Source organism: Electrophorus electricus, chromosome 10 (genome assembly GCF_041902795.1).
Source record: "Electrophorus electricus isolate QZ-2024a chromosome 10, ASM4190279v1, whole genome shotgun sequence".
NCBI lineage: Eukaryota > Metazoa > Chordata > Actinopteri > Gymnotiformes > Gymnotidae > Electrophorus > Electrophorus electricus.
The window spans coordinates 16865777-16889372 of NC_137506.1; the positions used below are offsets into that span (position 1 = coordinate 16865777).

Below are 23596 nucleotides of genomic sequence, written 5' to 3' on the forward strand. Positions count from 1 at the left end.
ATTAGCACATTAACATATTCCACATAGAGAGGACAATAGGAACACAATCTGATAACCGTAATGAGGACACTCATTTCAAGTGTGCCGGAGAAGTGTGACATCATGTCAAAATAAAGTTACTGCGCTGAAAACAAGGGCTTCAATGCTAAAACAACCCATCTCATATATTCGCAGTGTATTTTCTCTCTCACACACACAGACATCAAGACACGTTCGCGGTTAAAAACACACGTGCGCGCACGCGCGCGCTGAACGAACCGTGTAAGTGCGTCTCCTCCACCGCCGCGCTCGCTCAGCTCCAGCGGACGGCAGTCGGTCTTGCGAGCCCCCGCTACCCTGATTAACTCCGAAACGCATCTTTTAGGCGTTTATTATCAATTTAGTTTGATCTGCGCTGTACGGGCGGTGTGAAATCTCACGCCCGTACCGGTAATTAAGGTGAGCCCTGGCGCTTAAGAAGGGCTTGATTTGCAGCGATTATCAGGCGCGAGGGCTGAACACTGCACCGCTGTGACCTCTGGGGCAGACTGAAGTGCTACAGGCTGTCGGTGGCTGTTTATTTAATTGATCTGCACAGCTTTGCGGCGGAATATCACCGCGGCTCGAGACGGGTCTTGTTCGCGAGCGCGACCAAGGGGGGATCGTTCGCGCGCAGGTCTGACCTGATGGCTTCCCTCCCCTCCACCCCACGAAACCCCTTTGTTTGCGTTCCGCGCGACCCCTGCCATCTAATGAATGCCAGCCTCTGTGATCGGAGTGAGCACGGGTCTTTGAGGCAACTGTTTCATAAAGCACATCAGTGTGCGTGTAGGTTTTAAATGCAAAAGCGTTATTGGTGGTTGTAGCTGAATAGCACAGGGCAGGCTTTGCAGGTGAGATGCCCATAGTCGGTCTTTCTGAGAGGTTGAATAATAGTAATAATAATAATAATAATAATAATAATAATAATAATAATAATAATAATAATAATAAGCATGAATGACAGGCCCAAAGAGAGAATGAGGTGCAGGCCCCAGGACTGTGCAGTTTGATTTGCATCTAAAATCAGCTGTGATGCAAAACGTAATCCAGAATGCATTTTCCTTTGCTTTAATTTGACAGTAACACACAATCACTCAACGGTGAAGTACTGAAATCACCATAGAGGAAAGTATCTGTATCAGAGAGGAGAGCAAGAGAGAAAGAGAAATAGAGGAAAAGACAGATGAAATCACAGAATGATGAAGAAAAAGGAAGAGAGAGAGAGAGAGAGAGCACAAGAGGGGAAAAAAAACCTAGCGCGTGTCATCTTCGGTGAATAAGGAAGTGATGGGCATCCTCTTGGCCGTGCGGTTGGCTCTGATTTTAATGACTCACTTCGCCGCGCTATGAAGATTAGGAGCGAGTGACGGCAACGCACCATCTGTAAGGTAGCCGAGCGGTCACAGTAATCCCCTCCCCCCATGCTGGCAGCGGGAGCCATGGCATGGCAAGGTCACCGCGGGTGCATGGCTCACCGCGGCAACGGGACGCGCGGAAGGCAAACCTGCACCACCGAAATACCTTTCGGCGCTTCAACGAGACGTCACTGGATTTCTGGTGGAACGATGTGGACTGGAGTACATGGAGAAGCTCTCGCTGGTTGAATGCTTGATTCATGCAATAATGATCATCTTGGCCCAAAAATCTCACTCCTTTCCAGACTTATTGAACAGGTACACTAAAGGATTGCCGATTAAACATTACAGCACTGATTGCCAAATTCTGGCTGGTTTCTCTTGCGGCGTCGTGGATTCTGATACAAAATTCTTGCACCTGAAATGTCTTCAGTGTATATATTGAGGTTTTTCAGTTGCCAGGTGGTGTCAAATATCTCAAACCAAGCTGTAAAGGCAGGAGTACACCTTGGCTTTAACAGCAAATTATACACAGTGAATCATTCAGTGAAAAATATTTCTTCTTCTCATTATTTTCACAAGGACAAATATGCTCTTGGTGCTAAACAAGGCACCATTTCATCCTTAACGGTCAAAGAATGCATGAATGACACATGCACGAGCTCGGTTAACATGCGGTGGGAAGGGTCTGCGTCAACAGTCCTCGGACGGAAGCGTACTTTTATTTCTCCTTTTAATAATCCTGTTACCGACACATTCTTTGGCTTAGCTCTGCAAACAAACTCATGTGGGAGCCCTTGTTACTTGGGAGTCACAACTTCCCAAACAGAAAAGCGCTACGTAACAAATAGATTCATGGGTGCACATCAGGAGGAATGTTATTATCCCACAAAGATCCGGAAAAACTAGGAATAAGAGGTCAAAATCCAACTGTCTGCTTAAAAGTATACAAAGTATAAAAGTATTGCTGGTGATATCCTTATTGGGCTAGTGCTTATCAGATAACAACCAAGCTTTTACAAATCGTGCACAGGTGTGCATATTCAGGTGTTCATTTGAATAACGCAAGCTGAATGAGTGCTTCTGGAATTGATCCCCGGAGAACAAGAGATGTCTGAGCTCGGACAAACCCACTCATTTCCCCGCCTGTGTCTTCCTCTCTCTCTGCTGTTAAGGAGAGGTGGAGCATGCACCATGGCAAGGGCCGGACCGACGCTGACCTGCCCAAGCAGGTCGGCAAAAGAGCCACATTCACCCACAACAGTACAGGCAGTTACCGAGACCCGAAACCTTGTGCTGGGGAGGAGTGGGCCAGCTTCCTGTGACCAAACACACACACACACACACACACACACACACACACACACACACACACACACACACACACACACACACACACACACACACACACACACACACACACACACTCTGTACTCTGTATTTTTTATATATGTTATATATATTATTTTATACATAGTATACATAAAATACAATGTATTTTTGCATGCTAAATGTTCTCAGAATTTCCACATCACTCATAATTTTGTTGTACCAGTATTCTCATGTCATTATTTGTAGCATGAAAAAGCTGTGAATCCTCTCTGTGTTGGCAGACTACTGCTGGACACCGAAGAGGGATATTCCTGTTTATGAATAATGAATATGTCATTAAAAAACATATGTGATACAAGTATAAAGTCACTTGTATCCAAAAGTACAAGTAAAAAACTGTCCACCTATTTTAGTTTGGGAAGAAAAAAAAAAGCTCAAATGTTGAGATGTGTTTCCATGCCAGTGTAGTCAGATCAGCCAGTGGGGTGGCAGAGTTACAGTAGATAATATGCGCATCCTTGCCACTGAGATCAGATCAGCCGGTTTCTTGCTAAAGCTCCATATCTCTTGAATTTTACTTTTATCCAAAAACTATATATAAAAAACACCATTAGCAATGCTGTTTGGCACTTACTTGTTCAAATAAAGCTCCACGAAAAGTCATGCAACCATGAGGAATGCTTGTTTGGTTGGTGGCTGACGAATGTCAGTCTGCCCTGAACTCCTGGAAGGATAGGCAGTTGTTGGGGCGGGTGTGCAGCGTTTGGAGAGCGAGTGGGATGCTCTCTGTAGGATATGGCACGTGGTGCTGAGATCAGCTCCAGACTTGCGGTGATGGAGCGGTGGAGAGTGAGCAACTGATTACCACCGGGGCTGCTCACCTGTGTGCCCGTCATTAGCTAGCCCCACCGCCAAACAGGTGCCATCCCCGCGCGTCCGCCACGCTCATCTGTGGTGGCACCCAGCCCTGAACTGGGCCTGTAGCCCCAGCGCCTCGTTGGGGGACGGGTGAGAGTGGGCCGGCCCTGGTACCCGGCTCCGCCCATGCGGACGAGGGCCAGAGGTCGATCCCTCCTACCTCTGTGAGTCTGGAGCGAGAGTCCTGGCTGCCTCTCCGGCCTGGCCTGAGGACGCGGGCGCCTGAACAGCTGGCCTCCCCCTGGCCGCTTGGCCGCGGTGCGGCTGCCACTTTATTAGTGGTGCCCACCGCACCAGCTGATCCTCTCTCAGGGTCCCTGTCACACTGATGTCTTCATCGCTAACCAGAGCAGACGCCCGCTCCTGGCAGCCACTGGAGGTGACAACAAATCCAATTATCTCCACTCCATGGTGCCCAGGCAGCCTGGGCCGGCGTGACAGGGACGAGGATGCAGACAGGCAATGCCCTACCCAGCCCTCACCATCCGCTCCCACCCCCGACTACCCTCCGTGGGCCTGCTCACACGCCACCGACCTGCTAGTGAAGTCAGGGGGACAGTGGAACAAACACAGGACTCCTGAGTTCCACTGTGGCAGAGAGAGAGAGAGAGAGAGAGAGAGAGAGATGCAGAGCCCTGACAGGGAAAAAAATCTTTCAAAGTCACACTGAAAATGGTGTTTGCTGAAAGGTGATGGTGCTAATTCGAAGCAGGTGTGCTCTTCCCAGACACTGTTTAGGCCTGCGAACGGAGTGAGCCACTAACACTTGCTGCTCTGGTGAGAAGTGGGAAAAGGAGGCTCTGAAATGCTTCGAATTCAACTTCTGCCTTACTGCTGATCTGTTCACTTACCGTGACGTAGAGCAAGTTTGAAAGTTGAAAAATGATCGCTCTGTTGAGGGAGAAATCTCACAAAGAGCAGCGTTACCCTTCAATCGGGGTGTTTTTCCAATAAACAAAGCAATTCCACACATTAGGACATGCGGTATGTGAGCTGTGCATGCTATTAGCACAGAAATTGTCCTAATGTATGCGCAACACAAGCCTCACACTCTTATAGTAGGTTAAGCTATAACTCAATTTAATTTCCATATTCAAAATGAGCTCATATCTGAGGTCTGAAAGGGGATTTAGATTGCATGCATTTAATGCAGTACTGATTATTTATCAGTGTTTAGAAGTCTCTTTTTCACCTCCGACAGGCAACAGGAGAGACACAGGACCGAAACATGCTTGTCTCAGCCCTACCAAACGCCTGTTCCTTCCACCCGACGCAAGACACCGCGGATCTCCTGGGCCATCCATGCGGCTGGCACAAATGCAGAACGAGGACACGGAGGCCTCTGCTTGGTTCCTCGCGGTCGGAATCAGCCCAAACGTGGCGGCAGGCGCGCCAGGCCGGGAAGGCAGGTGCCCGCCCGCCTCCCCGGATGACAGAGGCGGCGCGGTGCTTGCGCTTAATAAAGCATCCATATTCATAGGGGCAGCCTGGGCGCTAGCGTGCCTGCTTCCGTCTGCCTCCACCGCTGGCATTTGAAAGGGAAAGGAAGGTTCTCGGTGGATGAAGCCCCCTGATAAAGGCAGCGACTCAAGGGCTTCATGATATTCAGATGAGCCCAAGTGCGGGTGGCTGGCGACTCGGCGCGCTTGAGCGTGGCGTTGGAGGACATGCCCGAAGGGAAATGCAAAAAGTCTGATGGGCAACTCATCCAATGGGCCATTCCCAGCAGTGGAGAGGGAGAGAAAGCCGGAATCCACTTATATCAAATATGAGCTGACATATTCCACCCTCAGCCTCCTGAAACAGTCCAACAGTAACGGTCGAAGCAAGAGTTTAGGTTACTTTTCCTTGCATATACTGCATTTGAAGACACTGTCTGTTTATCCTTCTAATCACATTCAAATTGTCAAGAATTCTCTTTTATGGTATTTCCAGATTATCAAGATATGCCTTTGTAATATGGAATATTTGCTCAAAATTGATGTCCTTTGTGACATGTATACCCAAGACAATCCAATGCTATAGCCTCCACTGCATAACACTTTGTCTTTCATACTTTCTTGCGCCTCCCCCACACCGCCTCCCACTCTCCCTCCTTGGCTCCCTCCACCTCCCCCTCCCCTCCCTAGCAAAGAAAAATGAAGAGAAAAAAAGAAAGAACGAAAGAAAGGAAGAAACCTCCTTCCTGCGAAACGGTAGGTCACACCTCTGACTGCACTCATGGGGGGGGGAGTCGAGCTATTAAAATGACAGGGAGACAGATCAAGTGTGACACATCAAAGAGCCCGGAAAAAGCCGGAAAACTGAGCAACGCATCCCCGCCTCATCCCACTCTCCAGTGGGGTGGGGGTGGGGGTGGAAACAAAGCCGACAAGCGCGCGCCGCATGGTCAACACGAGCACCCAGAGACTGGCACGCTCCCCTCGGCAGCCCCCCAGACCCAAACACCGCACCGTCCCCCGCGACTACACGTCCGATGACTACACTATACGCGCTCCCGCACTCAGAGGGGCTAATTAATGCTTTAATATGCAAATGAGTGCCACAGTAAATTACACAGCTGGCAAATATGCCTGTTTTGCCCCCGAAAACACGTCAGGAATCCAGCAAGACTGTTTGGATCGAGGATGTGGAGAGAGGCAGAGAGATACATACACATTTCAAAAAAGAAGACAATTTTTGAAGTTTTGGGGTGCCGAATGTCGAGCTGAAGTCTTGAAGTCAAAGAATGGCCACATCTCTGTGCGCTGTCTGGGCGAGTCGGGATTTAGTTATTTTAGAGATGGTCAGAAATCCACTCAGTCTGCGGGTGGGGCTTGAAGTGGTATCTAGATAACCAGGTAGGGTCTGCACCCGAGAGCTAGCAAATTCCAAGAAGCAGAGAGACGCGACAGCAGCTTTGGAGGGCTAGCTCTGATGAACGCTTCGCGTGAAGCCGAACGCCCGTTTTCTAAATCGGGCCGTTGTCTTCATGCCCCAAAACGCTGTGAACGTGACAAGGGAAGGTTTCGTGAAAGTATCACTATGATATGGTGCATGCTGTCAGCCTGCTGATACCTGCTAAACATGGTGCCACTAACCGAGAACGCTGGGCATGGAATGGGGGGAAAATAAATAAATAAATAAAATCAAATGCTGTGTTCCCAGGTTTGCGTTTTGCATAAGCAGTAATTTTAGCTACATTCTACCCACCTGATGTCATCAGCTCTAGTGTGTGTGATGTCTACCGTTCAGTTGTAACTTTTTGTGTGGGGAAGGCCAGATTAAGCACTCACTTCAGTCCCCATTCTCTGTCCATGCTTGGTCCATGTGATGTCCATTGCGATGTCCATGTGTGCATGCATGAGCACGTTTGTGCGTGCGTGAATGGTGTATATATGTAAGTGCATATATGCATGTGCACTTCTGAGTGTGTTTGTGCTTGTGCATGTGTGTGTGCCTGCACGTGTATGAGACTGTATGAGCCTCTGACTGGCCCAGGGCTGAGCTGATCTGTCATCAGTGCCATGAGCCGAGGGAACTCCTCTCTCTTTCGCTTTCTCTCTCTCTCTCTCTCTCTCTCTCTCTCTCTCTGACTCTCTCTCTCTCCGTCTCTCGTCGAGCTACCACCATCAGACAGCCAGACAGCATGACCAAGCTCAAACTCCCTCAAAGTCCCCAAACATCTCTCAACTCCAAACGGGGCCTCTCCCACAAGACCCCAGTTCTTCCCTGCAGCTCCACCTGCATTTACTGACACTTTAGGAGGGTCTCACAGCAACCTGATAGCATTCTGCCTGGCGACCATGCCTGTAAGCAAACGGTTCAGTTAGATTTGGCCTGGGGGGGTGGGGCATTTGATCGCCTTAGCGTTCACTTAGGTTCTACAACGTGTGGTTTGACATTGGCCAGCTTAGAGCCAATATTTAAGCAGCAAATAAACAAACAAATGCATACACGTTAAACAATACATGAAAAAAACCTTAAACTTGATGAGCTGAGGTTCCGGACGATGGTCATGAATACTGTTCATTCATTAGACTGACAAAGTGCCCTGATAGGTAAAATCAACACAGCCACCTTGCTACGACCACTGATAGCTCGCCCTTGGAATCCTGTGTTTCATAGCGCTCCCTCTATGAATATTTAAATTGGGTAAATAATTAATAATTAACGGCAAATAGGCCAATGAGCAAATGAAGCAGAGCATCAACAGACATGCCAAGTCAGGAGCTGTAAACAAAGACCCAAAGACCGACATTTTCTCCCTGCTACCTTCCTCCCTATTCAATATGCGCATCCCAAATTGCAAAATACACACACACACACATGAATGCACACACATATATACTCATGCACACACATGCTTGTGCACACGTGCACACGCACGCACTCACACTCACACACTCAGACCCACACAGACACAGACGCTTTTTCTTTGAGAAAAAAAGAGAAATTTTCACTTTTCTCAGGCCCAGGGAATTCCACAAGACTGAATCACAACACTTGATCTGACCACCCACTGATTTCTGATGGGAAGATTTTCTTTTTAATACAATCGTCACTCCTCTTGCCACTTCGTGGTTGGCCCAGATGAATCGCAGCAGTGTCTGAGCTCAGCCGCTGCAGAACAGCCTCCATTCGAATAAATAAGTTTAAATATCACGCCGTTTTAATTTAGCACAGCAGAAATATTACCATGGTCCTGTGTTTGAGCTGTGTTTAAATACTGTGTATTTTCAAAAGACCCTTTTTGAGCGTTAATGACTGAACTGAAAAAAACCAAAAAAACAAAAAAACATTATGAGATAGAACTGACTGACAGGACAGAAGGATTTTTTTTTTTAAAGAAGGGGGTGTGAATACACCGGAAAATCAAAAATAAAACAACTTCGGCTCCATACAAGAGAAGCTCTGGAGTGTATTTTAAAGTGAGCATTACTTTCCTCAGAGAATTTAATTAATGCTTTAACATGCAAATAAGTTAGAGGAGATAAAATCATGACAAACAGATGGCAACCTGGCTTAATTATTTTTTTCCCCTCTCTAATCGTGCAGGGGCACTGCATTAAAGCCGCGGCAACATTTTTTCAGGGCTTTCGCAGTCATACTGGAAGTGGTAACTCGGAAAATCCAGCAGCAGCCAAAGTCTCTGGGCGTCTATCTGGAACTAAGTTTGGGCTGTAAACTTTGGCAGCAGGTGATTTTGCCTGCAGCTGGTGGATATGCTGTGCTTTAAGAAGTAATGCTTTTTTGGTTCGCAGAACAGCACATGTTCGCACTGAATAAGTAACCCGCATGCTTGACCAATCCCAGACAGAAAGTGATGCCTCTCAACTAACCGTAACATTCCGCAACACTCCATGCATATTCATCTGTATATAAGCACTTAACAGACTTGTTGGCTTATTGTTCTTTTAAATGCTGGAGAAAAATGCTTTTAACTGTATTTCCTCAGGTACGCATTGCAAGGGTAAAATTCAACATAAAATTGCTCCTATGGGCATGCAGAGTGTTACAGATGGAGAATTGCTCCGAACCGAGTGAAGCTGGCACTCACTGACCGTCTCCTCCTTGGGGTTGTGGTCCAGTTCTAACTGTAGTAGGGAGCGGTTGATCCTCAGGGCCAAGGCGAACGCCATCAGGCCTCCAGTAAGCACGTGGTTGTGCCTCACGTCCAGCGTCTGGAGCAGGCGGCTCTCGGCAAGGAACTCCGCCAGCAGCACGGCACCTGTCACGAGGACCAAACGCCACATCTGACCAGACGCAAGGTCCAAAGGTGGGGAGAGCATGAAGCGAGGCAGGACAGAGGCGAGGAGAGGAAGAGACAGAAAAACAGAGCGGGCCGGGGATCCCTACCCTCACACGTTATCCCAACCGATGCCAGTATGAGCTGGGTCAGAGAGCGGTTGCTTATGAGTGCTTCCTTCAGGATGTGGATGCCCTGGTTCTCCAGGTTGTTCCTGCCGAGGTCCAACATTTCCAGTGATCGCGACATGGGCTGCAACAAAATCGAAGGCGGCTGAGGCGAAACGCGGTTCTAGAGTCACAAGCAACCACAGTGTCTTGCACGCAAATCTACAAGCTCGCAACTGCAGGTGCGGTTACAGGTGAGAGAAATTTGTGCGATTCTGTAAACTCTGTGACTCATAACAGCAGCAGGAACAGCGCGAGTCTCCGATCGGCAGCGTCCCTTCTGTAGCCAGATTAGCAACTACAGGAAACAGGAGACAGCAGAGGACACAAGGGAGATTCCTCCTCGCGGAACGGGATGGACACCATGCTAGTTCTCTCAAATCCCTTTACGCTCATGCGGCCAAACCCCTTTTCTCGGCTGAACAACTAAAAACTGGCTAACTCCATGCGATAATTATTTTCATTTGCAGCACAGGGACAACACGTCACACACACACACACACACACACACACACACACACACACACACCATCAGCATTGTGGTAACGGTAGTTGTAAGAGTTAGTGACTCTGTCATGCATGAATACTAACTCATTAGCAAAATCTGCTTGGCTTGTTCATCGGTCTACTTAAAACTACTGTACTGCACTGACAGTAATAATAATGATAACCCCAAAACAAGGCACAGAGACATTTAACACTGCATACCGTTTGCCTGACATATAACAGCTCTGCCTTATCCAGTTTTGTTGGCAGTTAATGAACGTCCCACAGTAAAAACAAGCGTGACATCACTAAGGACATCCGCCTGATGCATAAGCAGAACTCCACGAACGCCACCCAAACAATATGGAAAATATCATGATTTAATTAGCTTCCTCTGACAAGAGGGAGCTTCCTCATCTGACCGAATAACCCATTCATTCCTCCTGCTACTGCCTTCCTCTAAAGGCACAGCAGAATAAAGACATACAAAAAAACCCCAGAGAGGTTAATAACAGCCCTTCCTGTGTCATATTCGACACGACCAGCCACTGCACTAATTATATTCATTACAGCCGCGTGGACGTCTACTTATCCTTCTTAATGACAGAGCGCATGAAAAAGCCCTCTAAACACATATCTATTATTTAATCAAACTGTTCTTATTTGGTGCAGGCAAAAAGGAGTGAGCTCGCTTTATTTCTGGCCTGGATGAATTCTCTGTCTATGTGCCAGCGGCCAACAGGATACAAAAAGCAGGCCTTTAATTTGCACCCTTTTGATTTAGATCGCCATTCAAATGACAGAAAGGTACAGTTTATTCTGACAATCAGAGCTACCAAAGAGGAATGGATATTATTAGGGATTACATATAAGCTACTGAGGATAAGCCAGACAGTTTCTTTTTGCTCCCTTTTCTTTTCTCCTAGTCTGTCAAACTCTATTGAGACAAAAGAATCGAGCAGCTGTCATAAAGACGTGCAGGCGCTTCTTGTATAAAAATGGTTTGTGGGTCCCATTTGAGAGAATTTCAACTTATCATGCTTGCTCAACTTTAAACTACAGAAATAACTAATCTATTATTAGCAGTCATGGAAGAACACCCCTTGGGGTCACAAAGTTATTCATATAAATATCATCTTAAAGAAACTTCAGACTTACAGTAATGTGGGTGGCAAAGACTACTGGGCCAATTTTCCAGACACGGTTTAACTCCAGTGTAAAAATAACAGTCAGATTTCACCTTTGTAACAACCAGCATTAAGTCTTAAATGCTACCGCTGGACAGTAATTTTGGAGAATTTAACATATGTAGTGTTGCTGAGCGTGTCGGATTGCGCCGCTGGTTATGTCCATCATTGTTTAGACAATGTTACAGTCGTTTAGTCTTTTGTAGGAATCATACATGCCACACTTTCTAAAAAGCATTTACGCTTAATATTTCTTATGAATTTAATGGAATTTATTTTTCACTGGAGCTTTTAATGCAGATCTCCACCAACAATGTTTTTTTTTTTTTTTTTAGTCTTCGTTTCGTGTCTGGAAAATTGGGTCATAATGTATTAGCATATTACGAATGTCATCAGACTAATTGGTAAACAGTGCTGAATAAACGCACTCTTACACCCCTTTTACATCAGAGTTAATGAATATGCACTATAACTCACCAGAACACTTTCTAGATGAGTCATGCCACGGTGAGTAATTTGGTTGTTACACAGCACTAACGCCCTCAAGCCGTACTTCTGAGCTCTCAGACCATCACAGAGTTCCTCAAGGCCTGTGGAGCGAGAGAGGAGACGCCAGCAGGCCGTCAACTTAAAATAACTCCAAAACTGAAGTAAAGAACTGTACATGCACTAGGACGAGTGGATATGTTCACTTTGGGATGAGCACGGAGGATCAAAAACGCGAGCATACCAGAGTCGGATATCGTGTTATTGCTGAGGTCGAGGGTTTGGAGTGTGCGGTTGTACTTGAGGAGGAGTCCCAGCTGCATGGAGTCCTGGTAGCTGTTGAGCTCATTGTCACACAGGTAAAGTTCCTGGAGAACTGTGTTCTTCTTCAAGCTACCAACTCGGGGGAAGAAAGTTGTAAATCACCTCAACGCCTAGATCTATTAGCTGCCATTATTTCATTGCGGAGTGACAATAGTATGTCATTACAAAATTACGAGGGGAAAAAGAGATAACACTTCAGCAATGAATTCAAAAACAAAAGATGAGCACCACATATAAACACCCTTGAAAGCAGCCCTTTCAAATGAAACTCACACGTTTCATTGGACTAACTTTATTATTAGGGTCCTTACTATTTACATCATGGTGATTACTGTGGTCATCATTGTAATCGACAACATCATTACGTGTCCTTTCAAAATGGAGACCCTTTCATGGGCTATTTGTCCGTGGCCTCACACAGCCGCCTGTCTGGATCGATGCAACAGATTTGATCAGACCTTTTTGGTTGCATGCCGAATGCCAACATCACCATCACACACGGCGGGAGACGAGTGGGGGGAGGGAGGGGGAGGTCGTTGGATTGATTGGAGGGACTCTACTGCGCGAGCTAGCAAGTCCTGCAATCAGGGACCTGCCGGTCGATAGCAATGATCAGCAGCTGTGCGTCCTGCCGAGAAGCATAGGGGGCGGCCTGCGCGGCCCCAAAATATCAAACGGATCCAGGCAGTGCTTAAAGGAACAGAGCCCCGCGCGCGCTGGATGTGCCACTCGAGTCCTCCCGCTCATTTAAGGTCCTCTCGCGCCGCTCTCGCTTAATGACCCGCAGCCGGATCGGCCCTCGCTCTCCTCCGCCGGGACATTACCGCGATCAAACAGCTGCAGCTCCGCTCAATCTGGACATTATGCCAGACGGACAAAGGCCTGACAAAGCTCTCGCGCGACAGACAGCCAGGAGAGAGTAACGCAATTTGACTAATGTGCTTCAGTTAATTAGTCGCACCTCCTCAGCCGGCGTTGGCGTGGGACCGCCCCTGTGACGCGAAGAGCTTCGGTAGCCGGGCAGCAGCAATGGCTGAAGAGCGGTGCTCTTAGAGGAGCTACCATGCAGGGGAGAGCGAGAGCGAGCTGGTCTCACAGTGAGCTGGCCACAGTGGCTCTCACGGATCGGTGCAACAGCGTGTAAAGTGACAGGCAGAAGATTAGGACATCTAATCCTGGCTGAGTCTGACTGTTAAGGTCGCCGGGCCAAAATCTGCCAGTCCTCTCGCTGTCCTTCGTCATCTGTTCCTGCTGGCCAGGGCCATGTATGGACAATACATATTCTCCCTCTCTCACACACACACACCATGCTCTGGACCTAGCACTCAGCCAGCATAGGCAAGAGGACATGCAAGGCTCACAGACCATTATTAAAACACCAACTATGGATTTTTCACGACTCTAAAGGATTTTGTTTCTTTTATATTTAGCAAATATTACTAATATTCACATTTGGATCTTTACAGCAAGCACTAAAACATTACCAATACAATACAGTGAAACAGTATGTATATTAGACAAGGAATGTTTTTCCCATATATATTAATTAATGTGCAATTGTGTAGTACACTCACCTCATCTCAAAGAGTTAAAAAAACCAAAAGTATTATAGTTAATTAAATCTTCTATGTTACAACATCTAGCATTTCCAGCTGCTAGTCTTCTCCCGCTACACTGGACGGTGTCGAGCGTGGGGAGCTTACCGAGGGTGAAGAGGGGTCTACCACTCAGGCAGGTGTTTTCAAGGTGCAGCACAGTCAGTCTGCTGGTGTGGAGGGCTTTGGACAGGGCTTGCACGGGGTAATCCTGCAGGGATATGTTACAGGCGTCCAGCCTCCGCAGACACTCACTCTGAAGAGCGCGGACAGTGAGGCAATGGAGGGAGAGAATGAGCGAGAGAGAGTGGGAAAGAAAAAGGGGTTGTGAGAGGGAGAGACAGGGGGGTGGGGGTGGGGGGAGAGAGCGCGAGAGAGAGGGAGGCCTGATTCTGCCCTTACTGTGGACTGGCCTCACTCCCTTCCCATCTCCTATCAAACAGTAGCCTGTCTGAAAGAGCCAGGACGTCAAAACTGAAAAACAACAGTGACAGGAGGCTGCTATAGATCTGGGGGCCATTGTTAGGTTTCATCCCCTAGTCCACCACTTCAAAAGTGTCCAGATTTTTTTATTTCTTTGTTTTGTTGTGGGTGAGAATGTGATTGATCTTATATAATGCTGCCTAAGAGTATGCCTTTGGTTTGAGCATTGAAGTCCACGGAACCATGAGGGGTAGTTCAACTAGGTAGTCTTTCATCTAGAGATGCTGCTAATTGAACATAATATCGTTGTGAACTTAAGTGAAGTGTAATGATATCCATTAAAATCAAAGTGCGAATACAGCAATATCCTGCGGTGTGAATATTTTCATCTCTGATGCATGGTAATTCATTACTTTCACTGCACTTTGAATACAAATCAAAAGACGGATCAGACCTGAGACCACAGAAAGGGCACTTGCCTTTACTAGAAACTGGCTCCGTGGCTTCCAACTCGAAAAATTAATGCAAAGACAAAGTTGCATTTTGTAGACTTGCATTTAAAGGAACAATATGTAGAATATTTTTCACAAAAATTAATTAAATATTTAGAAAAATACATTTTACTTAGGTTATATGTAGCAGGGGTGGAAGGTCAGATGAGCATAAGGAAAGAAAGCCCAGAGCAGTATGGGAAATGCCCCTCTCATCTTCCGTGACTGAAACTTGCAGTTTACTTCTCGTTCCAGTGTCACGACAAACCACAACACCTGTGGTAAATCACCCGGCCACTAAAGCGGGAATTGCAAAAGTGGGACTTATCGCTCTCATAATGGCCAAAGTTGAGTTTCAAAAATTCTAAAACCAAAGCACATTTCCATGGCTCAGCTGTCTGTTCTCCACCTGTTTCAGCAAATAGGAGAGGGCCTGCCAGCCAGAGACTCCCATACTTGTGTTGGAGGAAACGTCCAGGTGTGTGGCGGATTTGTAGTACAAAATCATATCCATCAGTGATGTCGCTCCCTATAGAAAGAGGAATAGAATTTACAGTAAGCAGAGGCATAAAAGTTTGAGTTGAACATACAAAATCAAGGCAGGATATGTATATCACTCTGTTACATAATCAATCTACAAACTGGCTTGAGACAATTAATAAAACCAGGCGTATTTCTGTGTGTGTGTGTGTGTGTTTGTATCATATACTTTTTTATGTGAACTTACATTTTCGTCCAGCTCTGCCCCCTGCAGGTTGATCAGATTAAATTGGACAGATTTCAGAATCTCTTCAAGAGATTCACAGGAACCGTAATCTAAATGAATACCTGGGACAGAAATCAAAACGGGCAGCAGCGTTAGCAGCCAAACGGGCCATCCTGCGGGCAGAAATCAAAGTCACGAAATCAGCCCAGCGCCATGACAGCACATGTCCCTCCCAAATCTAACGATGCCGACTTTGAATTCCGCGTCTCTACACAGATGCGGGCCGGTGGTTGGTGTTCATTAAGTAGAGTGAAAGAACGGCGTGCGAACGCGATCACGTCCGATGTGCTTCCCTCCACAGAGAGGAAAATCAAAGAGCCCGTGATTATTCAGGAACAGATGAGTTTTTAAACAAAGCCTAGAGAAACACTTTGATGGCCACAGCAGTGTGTCTTTATTAGGCCTGCGTAACACGGGCCCCCTTCCCCACATAAACTCTTATCTTCCTGGTCGGGGAGAAGCCGGATCGCTCACAGCCGCATGTTGGAGATAATAATTTATTCATCATTAGCATAATCATTTATAATTTTTTTTCTTTTTTACAATAATCACTTAACTGTACTATATCGGGGAGGGCAACAAAATCCCATATTTCTAATCCCCTCTGCCATTCTCAGATAATGACAAGCTTGGAGTCAGATGTCATCATTATGTACAGGGAGCAGCAAGCTGGAAGTTGCTGACCCGCATTTAAATCTTCCCTTCACTCCTATCAATAACTGCTCTTCCACTCATCAAAGGGACGGTGGTTTAATCCAAACCCCAGAGGATTTGGGCATAGATTTCAATTAAGAGGCTTGACAAAGTCTCAGATATTATCTCAGTATGGAAGATTGCACTGTTTAGGTCAAGTTCTACAACTGGAATCAGCTTTCATATGCTGGAGATCCCAGACTTACCAAGCAAACAACATTTCATTTGATAAATAGAAACAAACACATCTAGTTGAGAGTTTACAGTAAACTGAAGAATCTGAAATGCATCTTCGTCCAAATCTTAATTCTGGTTATAAGGCTTGAGCTTAATACTTGCTTTTAATATCTGTGTTGTCTGCAGGCAAAAGAAAATTCAGTGTAGATATACACTCAACAGTGGCCATAAGCAATTTGTGGTAGCTACTAACGTTTCATCGATCGTTGGTCTCTAACCACTGTGCTGGCTGAGCACATTGTGGCTGTCTGACCACTCTCAGCACAGCAGGGTGTGTGTTGAGCCGGAGCATGTGTATCGAGCACAGCATTGCTGGGTTTCTAACACATGTCAGTGTTACTGCTGTGCTGAGAATGGCCCAACACCTGAATAATACCTGGACAGCAGTGGCTGAAACCGACCAATCATGAATGGGGTAGGGAGGAGCTGACAAATTGATCGTGGCAACCGATAGGTTGCAGTAACTGTACACCTGTAAAAATGTACCTCTAAGACAAAGCTACTAAAGTAGGCAGCGAGTGAAGGTACATGTTTATAATAAAGGGTAAATCCTTACCCAAGCACTACCAGACATGTGCTAAACACAATAGCTCAGCACTAAAAACAACAGTGGAACAGTGGAAGCGTTCATGTGCTAAAATGGCGATAGTGATAACTGAATAACTGTAGGCATCACTACACAAAGTAAGGTGATAAAATCTCTAGGTAGGCATTATGGGTCTGGCCAGGTCAGAATAAACTGTTGTGGTAGGACAGTCATATAAGGAAACAGACAAACAGACAAAAGAAGCTCATAGAAGGATGATAAAAAGATTCTTTAGCCCTCAGATCAAATTACATAAGGCTTTTAGGTGAGGAAGGATGGCATTTTAAATTGCTTACATCATAAAAAAAATCAGTTTACTCACCCTTCAGATCAAGACACTTGGCTCTATTATTCAGAGAGGTAATTTTCTGCAGAGAAGAGATAGATAGATAGATAGATAGATAGATAGATAGATAGATAGATAGATAGATAGATAGATAGATAGATAGATAGATAGATAGATAGATAGATAGATAGATAGATAGATAGATAGATAGATAGATAGATAGATAGATAGATAGATAGTGACAGAGAAAAGACAGAGAGAGAGAGAGAGAGAGATAGCTAGATAGATAAAGGCATTCTTCCACTCAAATAAAAATGATGGCTCCAGTAGATTTTTTTCCCTCATAATAAAACTATGAATTATGAATTCCACTCAGTTTACCATTGCTGCAAATGTTCCCTTTTAATTAACCTGGGTATATTAATTAGAAACAGCTGGTCATCTGTTGATGAATTAATTTGTCTGTTGCCTGCTTTACATAGACATAATTTGACTGCATCAGTCTGAGTAGTGACATAAATACCTCGAAGTGGAAATAGGAGATCTATCCATCTCCTCTAGAGAATGTGAGGGAGAGAAGCTAAATCAAATTCCTCATCTCAGAGTGGATTGTTCGTCATGTGTCTTTCATGTTTTAAGTGGGATATCAGACAGGCAAATACCAATGTGTGAGTAAGTCACCAGCTTCTTTTTGAATACTGACTGTATGTTTGTTTTTTTTTGTTTTTTTATGCTACCTCGCATTTACAGTATTTATATTTAAGGAACTTACAGTATATCATAGACATAAACCATAAAGATCTTTTATTATTCTGAGAGCATATAAAATAAGCAAAAATAATTTTCTGAGTGATAATATATAATAATAGTACAAACGATTCAAGGAATTCTACTTAAAATTCAGTTTTCTTTGGTCTAGGACTGACATGCACATTGCAGCAATAAGTAGAGATTTAAATACATTTTTAAAAGTATAAACACTAAAATAAACTGCCTAAGAAATACTTACTGTCCAATATGACAATCCAACAGAACAGAGCAGATGGTACATTACGGCTAGTAGGTATCAGACTGATCAAGGTTCTAGATCAGTCTACGATAAACATTAACAAGATGTCAAATGGGACTGTGCATTTAAAAGAAAAAAAATTAGGTACTAGAGCCTGTGAACACTCATAGTTTCACAACTACATGAAAAGTCTTAACAGTGATGACTTGGGGCCATATAACTGAACCTTTCCCCTTTGTTTGATGTTTCTCATCTTAACACGTGGAAATTTCAGAGACCCTTTGCAGCTGAGCAATGTTCTATGCTGTGTACTGTGGAGAATGAAATAACTGCCAAATTTACTGATGCGTCAAGAGGGAGAGGACAAAATGTAATGATAAAAAGAAGGGAAGCCTCCTTCAGGCAGAGTGGAACCCAGTTTACAAACTCGGCTTTGACAGACGCGATCTCCAGTGCATTTTGTATTCATCCCTCAATAAGTCCTGGAGACCCACTTCAGCGCTTTGCTGTCTGGGTGGCTTTGTATTAACGACTGTTTTAAAACATTCTTTGCCCATTTAATTAATTGGAAAAAATTATTTCAGAACATTTTATACTGAGAAAAGCTCTCAGGGGTTAAAATCACCCGCACGTTTTCCTTTCAGCATCTTTTCTGCAATAAAGGATAAATTATTTAAAATAACACGACCTTTTATCTCACACCCTTTGAAGGCAGCAAATTAAAAATGTAAATTGAGGTGCTAATTAATATGCAAATATATTCATTTCCAGTTAACAATTAGCAATTAAACCTGCAGTGTCTAGCAAGAGCATGGACAAAATTAGTAACTTAATTTGTCATTAAAAAATTAAAACATACACAAAATTTTAATTGACTTTTAAAAATACTTCCCATGCCTTTTTGTCTTCAGCTGTTTAAAAATTTGCAAAATGTCAATTGAAAACAGAAATCTGTTTAGTATAATGTTAATATAATACAAAATCTAAAGATGAGTTATGTGCAAGAGGATGGGTATGAGAAATAAACATGCCTCCTCCATACTGCAGAAAACTTTAATCAGTGAATCAGTACGGTCCAGAGGGTGTGATGCACATTAAAGTTTAAAAGTGTGGAAGTTATTTATACTTGATGGTATTTAGATATGTGACTTTTCCCTCCGTGCTAGGAGGGAGGACGGGAGGCTGGTTCTTATATATCAGAGGAGGAATGGCTTTCTGATGAGTGCAGAAGTGCGGTGAGCTGAAAGCAGCTCCATATCGAGAGGGAGCCAGAGGAACCACAGCTGCTTCCAGTCCGGTGGGGAAACTCGGTTTGAAATACAAACTTCTCACAAAACCTACATCTCATTCAGCACTTGTTGAAACTTCTGATGATGCGTTGGCAACGTCTATGACGACCAACAGTACTGCGGACTCGCTTGTTACGCCTTTCACTTTTTTAACATTTTTTTATTTTTTTATTTTTATGAATAACTCTTGCAGCCCCTCTAGAGTTTCCTCTGCTGTGTCAGTGCTCATACTGTCTGGAATTAAAAGCTCAGCAGCAGTAACTGGTCATGAACGCTAATGCAAAAATACACCGGGACTCAGCGCAGAGCATACAAAAACGTCACATATCTAGACATATCGTACCTAAATGCTAATGACATTAAAATGTTATTTTTAGAAATCAAGTAGAATGACTAAAAAGCATAAAGGCCCACAGACATTTTTCAATGTACTCATGTGGTAACTATTCACAACAAATATTGTCAGGTGTTGCCTATTCAAACCTAAAAATTAACTGGAAAATCAGCATGTCATAGCAAATAAATAATAAATAATTAAACGTGTTGTATGTCATGCTTTAGAGACCCCAGGTGCTTTGCAAGACATAGTTGTTAACCACTATATTATGAAGATGTAACTAAAAGCAATGCTGTTTTATCCACTTAAAACATTTCAAAGAAAAGTGTAAGCCCATGGGTACAATAAAAGCTTTAAATAGTTTTCCACATCCATACTCAAGGGACTACCCTGACTGAAAATACCTAATTTGATAAATACGCTTCCTTAAGTAGTGAGTTCCATTTTGCATAGCCTTATTATGAATTTACATTCAGTCTTCTACTAACTATCTCTCCTTTAACTGGTGCTTATCCATACATATTTTACTGTTTTAGTGGGGACCACCTACATTAGTTTAAATGCAATTGGTCTCGTTAGCACCTCGAAGATAATACTGAGACTCTGGGTAATGTAAGCACTGCTAAATCTCTCATTTTCAACAAATAATTCTCCTTGATCTAATCGTAAATTTATGCAGAGGGGAAACTGATGCTCTTAACATTGCTGGTCAAAGTAAAATAAGTGAGTGCACAGTCTGAATTATGCATGCATGCCTGTGTGTGTGTCTGTGCTTTTGCAAGTGTGTGTGTGTGTGTGTGTGTGTGTGTGTGTGTGTGTGTGTTTCATTCCTGAGTGTATTTGATTCTCATTTAGTTTCACTCTTCAGTACTATTATTGCCTTGTTGTCTTAGTTCAATAAGAATGCATTAGAGTAATTACTGTGCTCCACAACCAGGTTTAATGGTTTTCTTTTGCTCCTATTTTTAAATTTCATATTATTTTCATTTTTTTTAATTATATAATTTAAGACACAATCTCTCTATGCTTAAATCAAACATTTGCTTTGAATTTGTGTGACTTTGAAAAATAAGCCCATAAATCAAACAAAGCAGTGAATTGTGTTTTAAAGCAATGTTTGTGTATTATACCTTTAAAGCAGCATTTGTGTATTATACTTTTAAAATAACATTTGTGCATTATACCTTTAAAGCAATGCTTGTGCAAACATTTAAAGCAATGCTTGTGTGTTATATCTTTAAAAGCAATGTTTGTGTATTATACCTCTAAAGCAATGTTTGTGTATTTTACTTTTAAAAGCAACATTTGTGTATTTTACCTTTAAAGCAACATTTGTGTATTTTACCTTTAAATTAGTGTTTGTATATTTTACCTGTATTTGGTCCAGTGTCTTTGGATTGGGTTTCACCTCATGCTTGATGCAGCTCTGCTTGTAGGCCAAAATGATTTCTGTCAAGGTTAGACTGTTACCTAAAATATAACAGCAAAATATTCACCACAAATAAAAACCTCAACAGAAACCTTGCACTCCTTATCCACTAATCTGCTGTTTACTGGGTCTTAACACTGTGTATACAATTAGCTCCGGAATGGATGAAAAGGATGCCAAAAATTCTCTCTTTTGCTTAATACACTTTGCCTTGCTTCATTAAAGCAAGGCAAATGCATTTTGGGCTATGAGCACAAGTTTGTGAATCATTTCACATTTCATTTAAAAACAATGGCAAACAAACAAATAAACAAAGTAATACAACAGGGGAATATATATTTAGATTTATATATATCTATATATATATCGAGAGAGAGAGAGAGAGAGAGAGAGAGAGAGAGAGAGAGAGAGAGAGAGAGAGAGTATTGGGATGCTTCCAATTACATACAGGCATAAATATGGAGTTCTCTACATTTCTACATAGTAAAAGCAGTTATGTGCGAGGGTATAACAATACCCCCCCAACCCCCTGAGTCTTCCTATGATGCCAGCAGTCATGGTGCAAATCCTGGACATTGATTAATATTAATCTAATTAATTAATCAGTTTCAAAACATCTAGGTCATTGGGAGCTGGCAGCTACATTACGTTGGTGTTATCATATTTGTGAAAATCTCCAGATACAACAGCACAAAAATAGGACACGGGACTTAAGATTGAATTAACATTGATTAAAATATCAACAAATCGTGCAAAAAAATCCCAAACAAAAAAAAATATATAATAAACATACAAAAAACAAAACAAAACAACCTTTAACTATGTGGAACTTTCCATCATGAAGATCGAAAGTCCTAACTGAATGACATCAGTGTAGAAAAAGAATCCTACTCGATAGGATTATTGAAACATTCGAATATTGAAACACAAAATGGATTTTATTGTTAAACAGCGTTATCAGAAGGGAAGAAGGTTCAGCAGAATGAGGAGGAAGAGAAGAGGAGCTCACCGGCCTGTCCCGGTTTCCTGTTCTCTGAGAAGGCCAACACCATCTCCTCATCTGGAGGAAAGGTCACACGCTTTTCCCCTCGGCTCTTCTTCCCCAGTGGCCACGGTGCCTCTTCTTCTGGGTGGCCCATCATCGTCATTAGTGTGGAGGGTCAGCTTTAAGAAGATTCACACGATTAAAGCCATCTATGACGTGCCCGTCTGGAATAAGATTAGGCACTTGGTCGGTGATATTCAACAAAGCTTGATGAAGGAAACGGTCTGTTGTTCCAGCTCTACCCATGCCAGTTGGTATAGAAACATCTTCCAATTCTTATAATAGCTGACAACAAACCAACCCATAAACTCCAGAATCCACCTCTATGAACTGCTCTGTTGCAGGTCGAAAATAGTCAGATGGCAGTTGGAAACTCAAGACCTCTGCTTAACACTTTTACAAAGCAGTTACAGGATACCACAGCATCAATTATTAATAACCCTGTGCCTCTCCACGCTAGTGGAACTCCATGTATTTCAGCATCAAATATGCACACAGGGATATGCTGTGTAAGAAATAAAATACTCTGATGAAAATACATTTTTGAAAACTGTTTCTGTGTAAGAATGAATATACCCTACAAGCATCACAAAGAATCAGAGGGAAAGGCAGAATGTGTAGACAATAATGTCTTACTTACATACATACTAACCAAAACATGGTTAATAGCCCATACTGTTTTAAATCAAGACTGTCCTATCAGTTACATAGTGCTGTCCATGCCGGTGTGTTATGATGTGCTCTCCTGCCACATTTGATAAACAAGATATGTAAGTGGTGTTCCATAGAAACCGACGTAAAAAGCCACATTCTTAAGGGAAACCAAATCCCATTGTGGGCAGCTGCTAGCTTCAAAATGAGACTAGCTAGCACTATCATTTCAGACGCAGATATTACATACTCCGCGTTTATACTTACTAAGTTTAAATCGGGATAGGCTCTTCCCAGTCAAAGACATTTACACGATGGTTTGGTTTCAGTTCTAGTTTGAGGTACTCCAGCCTGTCGCCAGTTCTTAGTCCTTGCACCAGCCTGTTTCCATTTTAGTCTCGACTCGTTATATTATTACAGTATGGTATCACCATTATAAATATCAACAGGATAACAAACACATGTGCCATATAAACAATTAGACCTTGAAATAAGAATATAGCCGAATACATCAATACACCTATAACGTAATAAAAAAAAAAATTAGAAATAAAATCTATTGCAAACTGCATGTCATCCTACACCATATAGTTATAAAAAACATTAAAATGAAAGTAAAAAAAAAGAAATGAAATAAACTATCTAGAGAGTGGTCGATATTAATAAGACTTATTGTCGTCGGCAACATTTTAAGTCTTCACTTAGAATATCTTTCTAATTAAAAAATCGTGGTCGTTGTACGTTTGAACTAAATG

General features: G+C 43.4%; 1 protein-coding gene across 3 annotated transcripts in view; it reads right to left on the bottom strand.

The window, feature by feature from the left end:
- si:dkey-288a3.2 (protein phosphatase 1 regulatory subunit 37) overlaps window positions 1-23215 on the bottom strand; it is a 29996-nt gene extending 6781 nt beyond the window's left edge. Inside the window, exons 1-11 of one of the 3 annotated variants that reach the window (XM_081721858.1) lie at window positions 23109-23215; window positions 22155-22309; window positions 21089-21186; window positions 17118-17163; window positions 15241-15341; window positions 14923-15042; window positions 13708-13855; window positions 11925-12080; window positions 11672-11784; window positions 9465-9606; window positions 9170-9336 (exon numbers count right to left, since the gene is read on the bottom strand). In XM_081721858.1, the coding sequence (XP_081577984.1) occupies window positions 9170-9336; window positions 9465-9606; window positions 11672-11784; window positions 11925-12080; window positions 13708-13855; window positions 14923-15042; window positions 15241-15341; window positions 17118-17163; window positions 21089-21186; window positions 22155-22293 (1230 nt within the window). In that variant the 5' untranslated portion in view covers window positions 22294-22309; window positions 23109-23215. Of the gene's footprint in view, window positions 1-9169; window positions 9337-9464; window positions 9607-11671; window positions 11785-11924; window positions 12081-13707; window positions 13856-14922; window positions 15043-15240; window positions 15393-17117; window positions 17164-21088; window positions 21187-22154; window positions 22355-23108 lie in introns of all 3 variants that reach the window. The other 2 variants (XM_081721856.1, XM_081721857.1) reach the window with 2 other exon arrangements.
- Window positions 23216-23596: the final 381 nt, after the last annotated feature.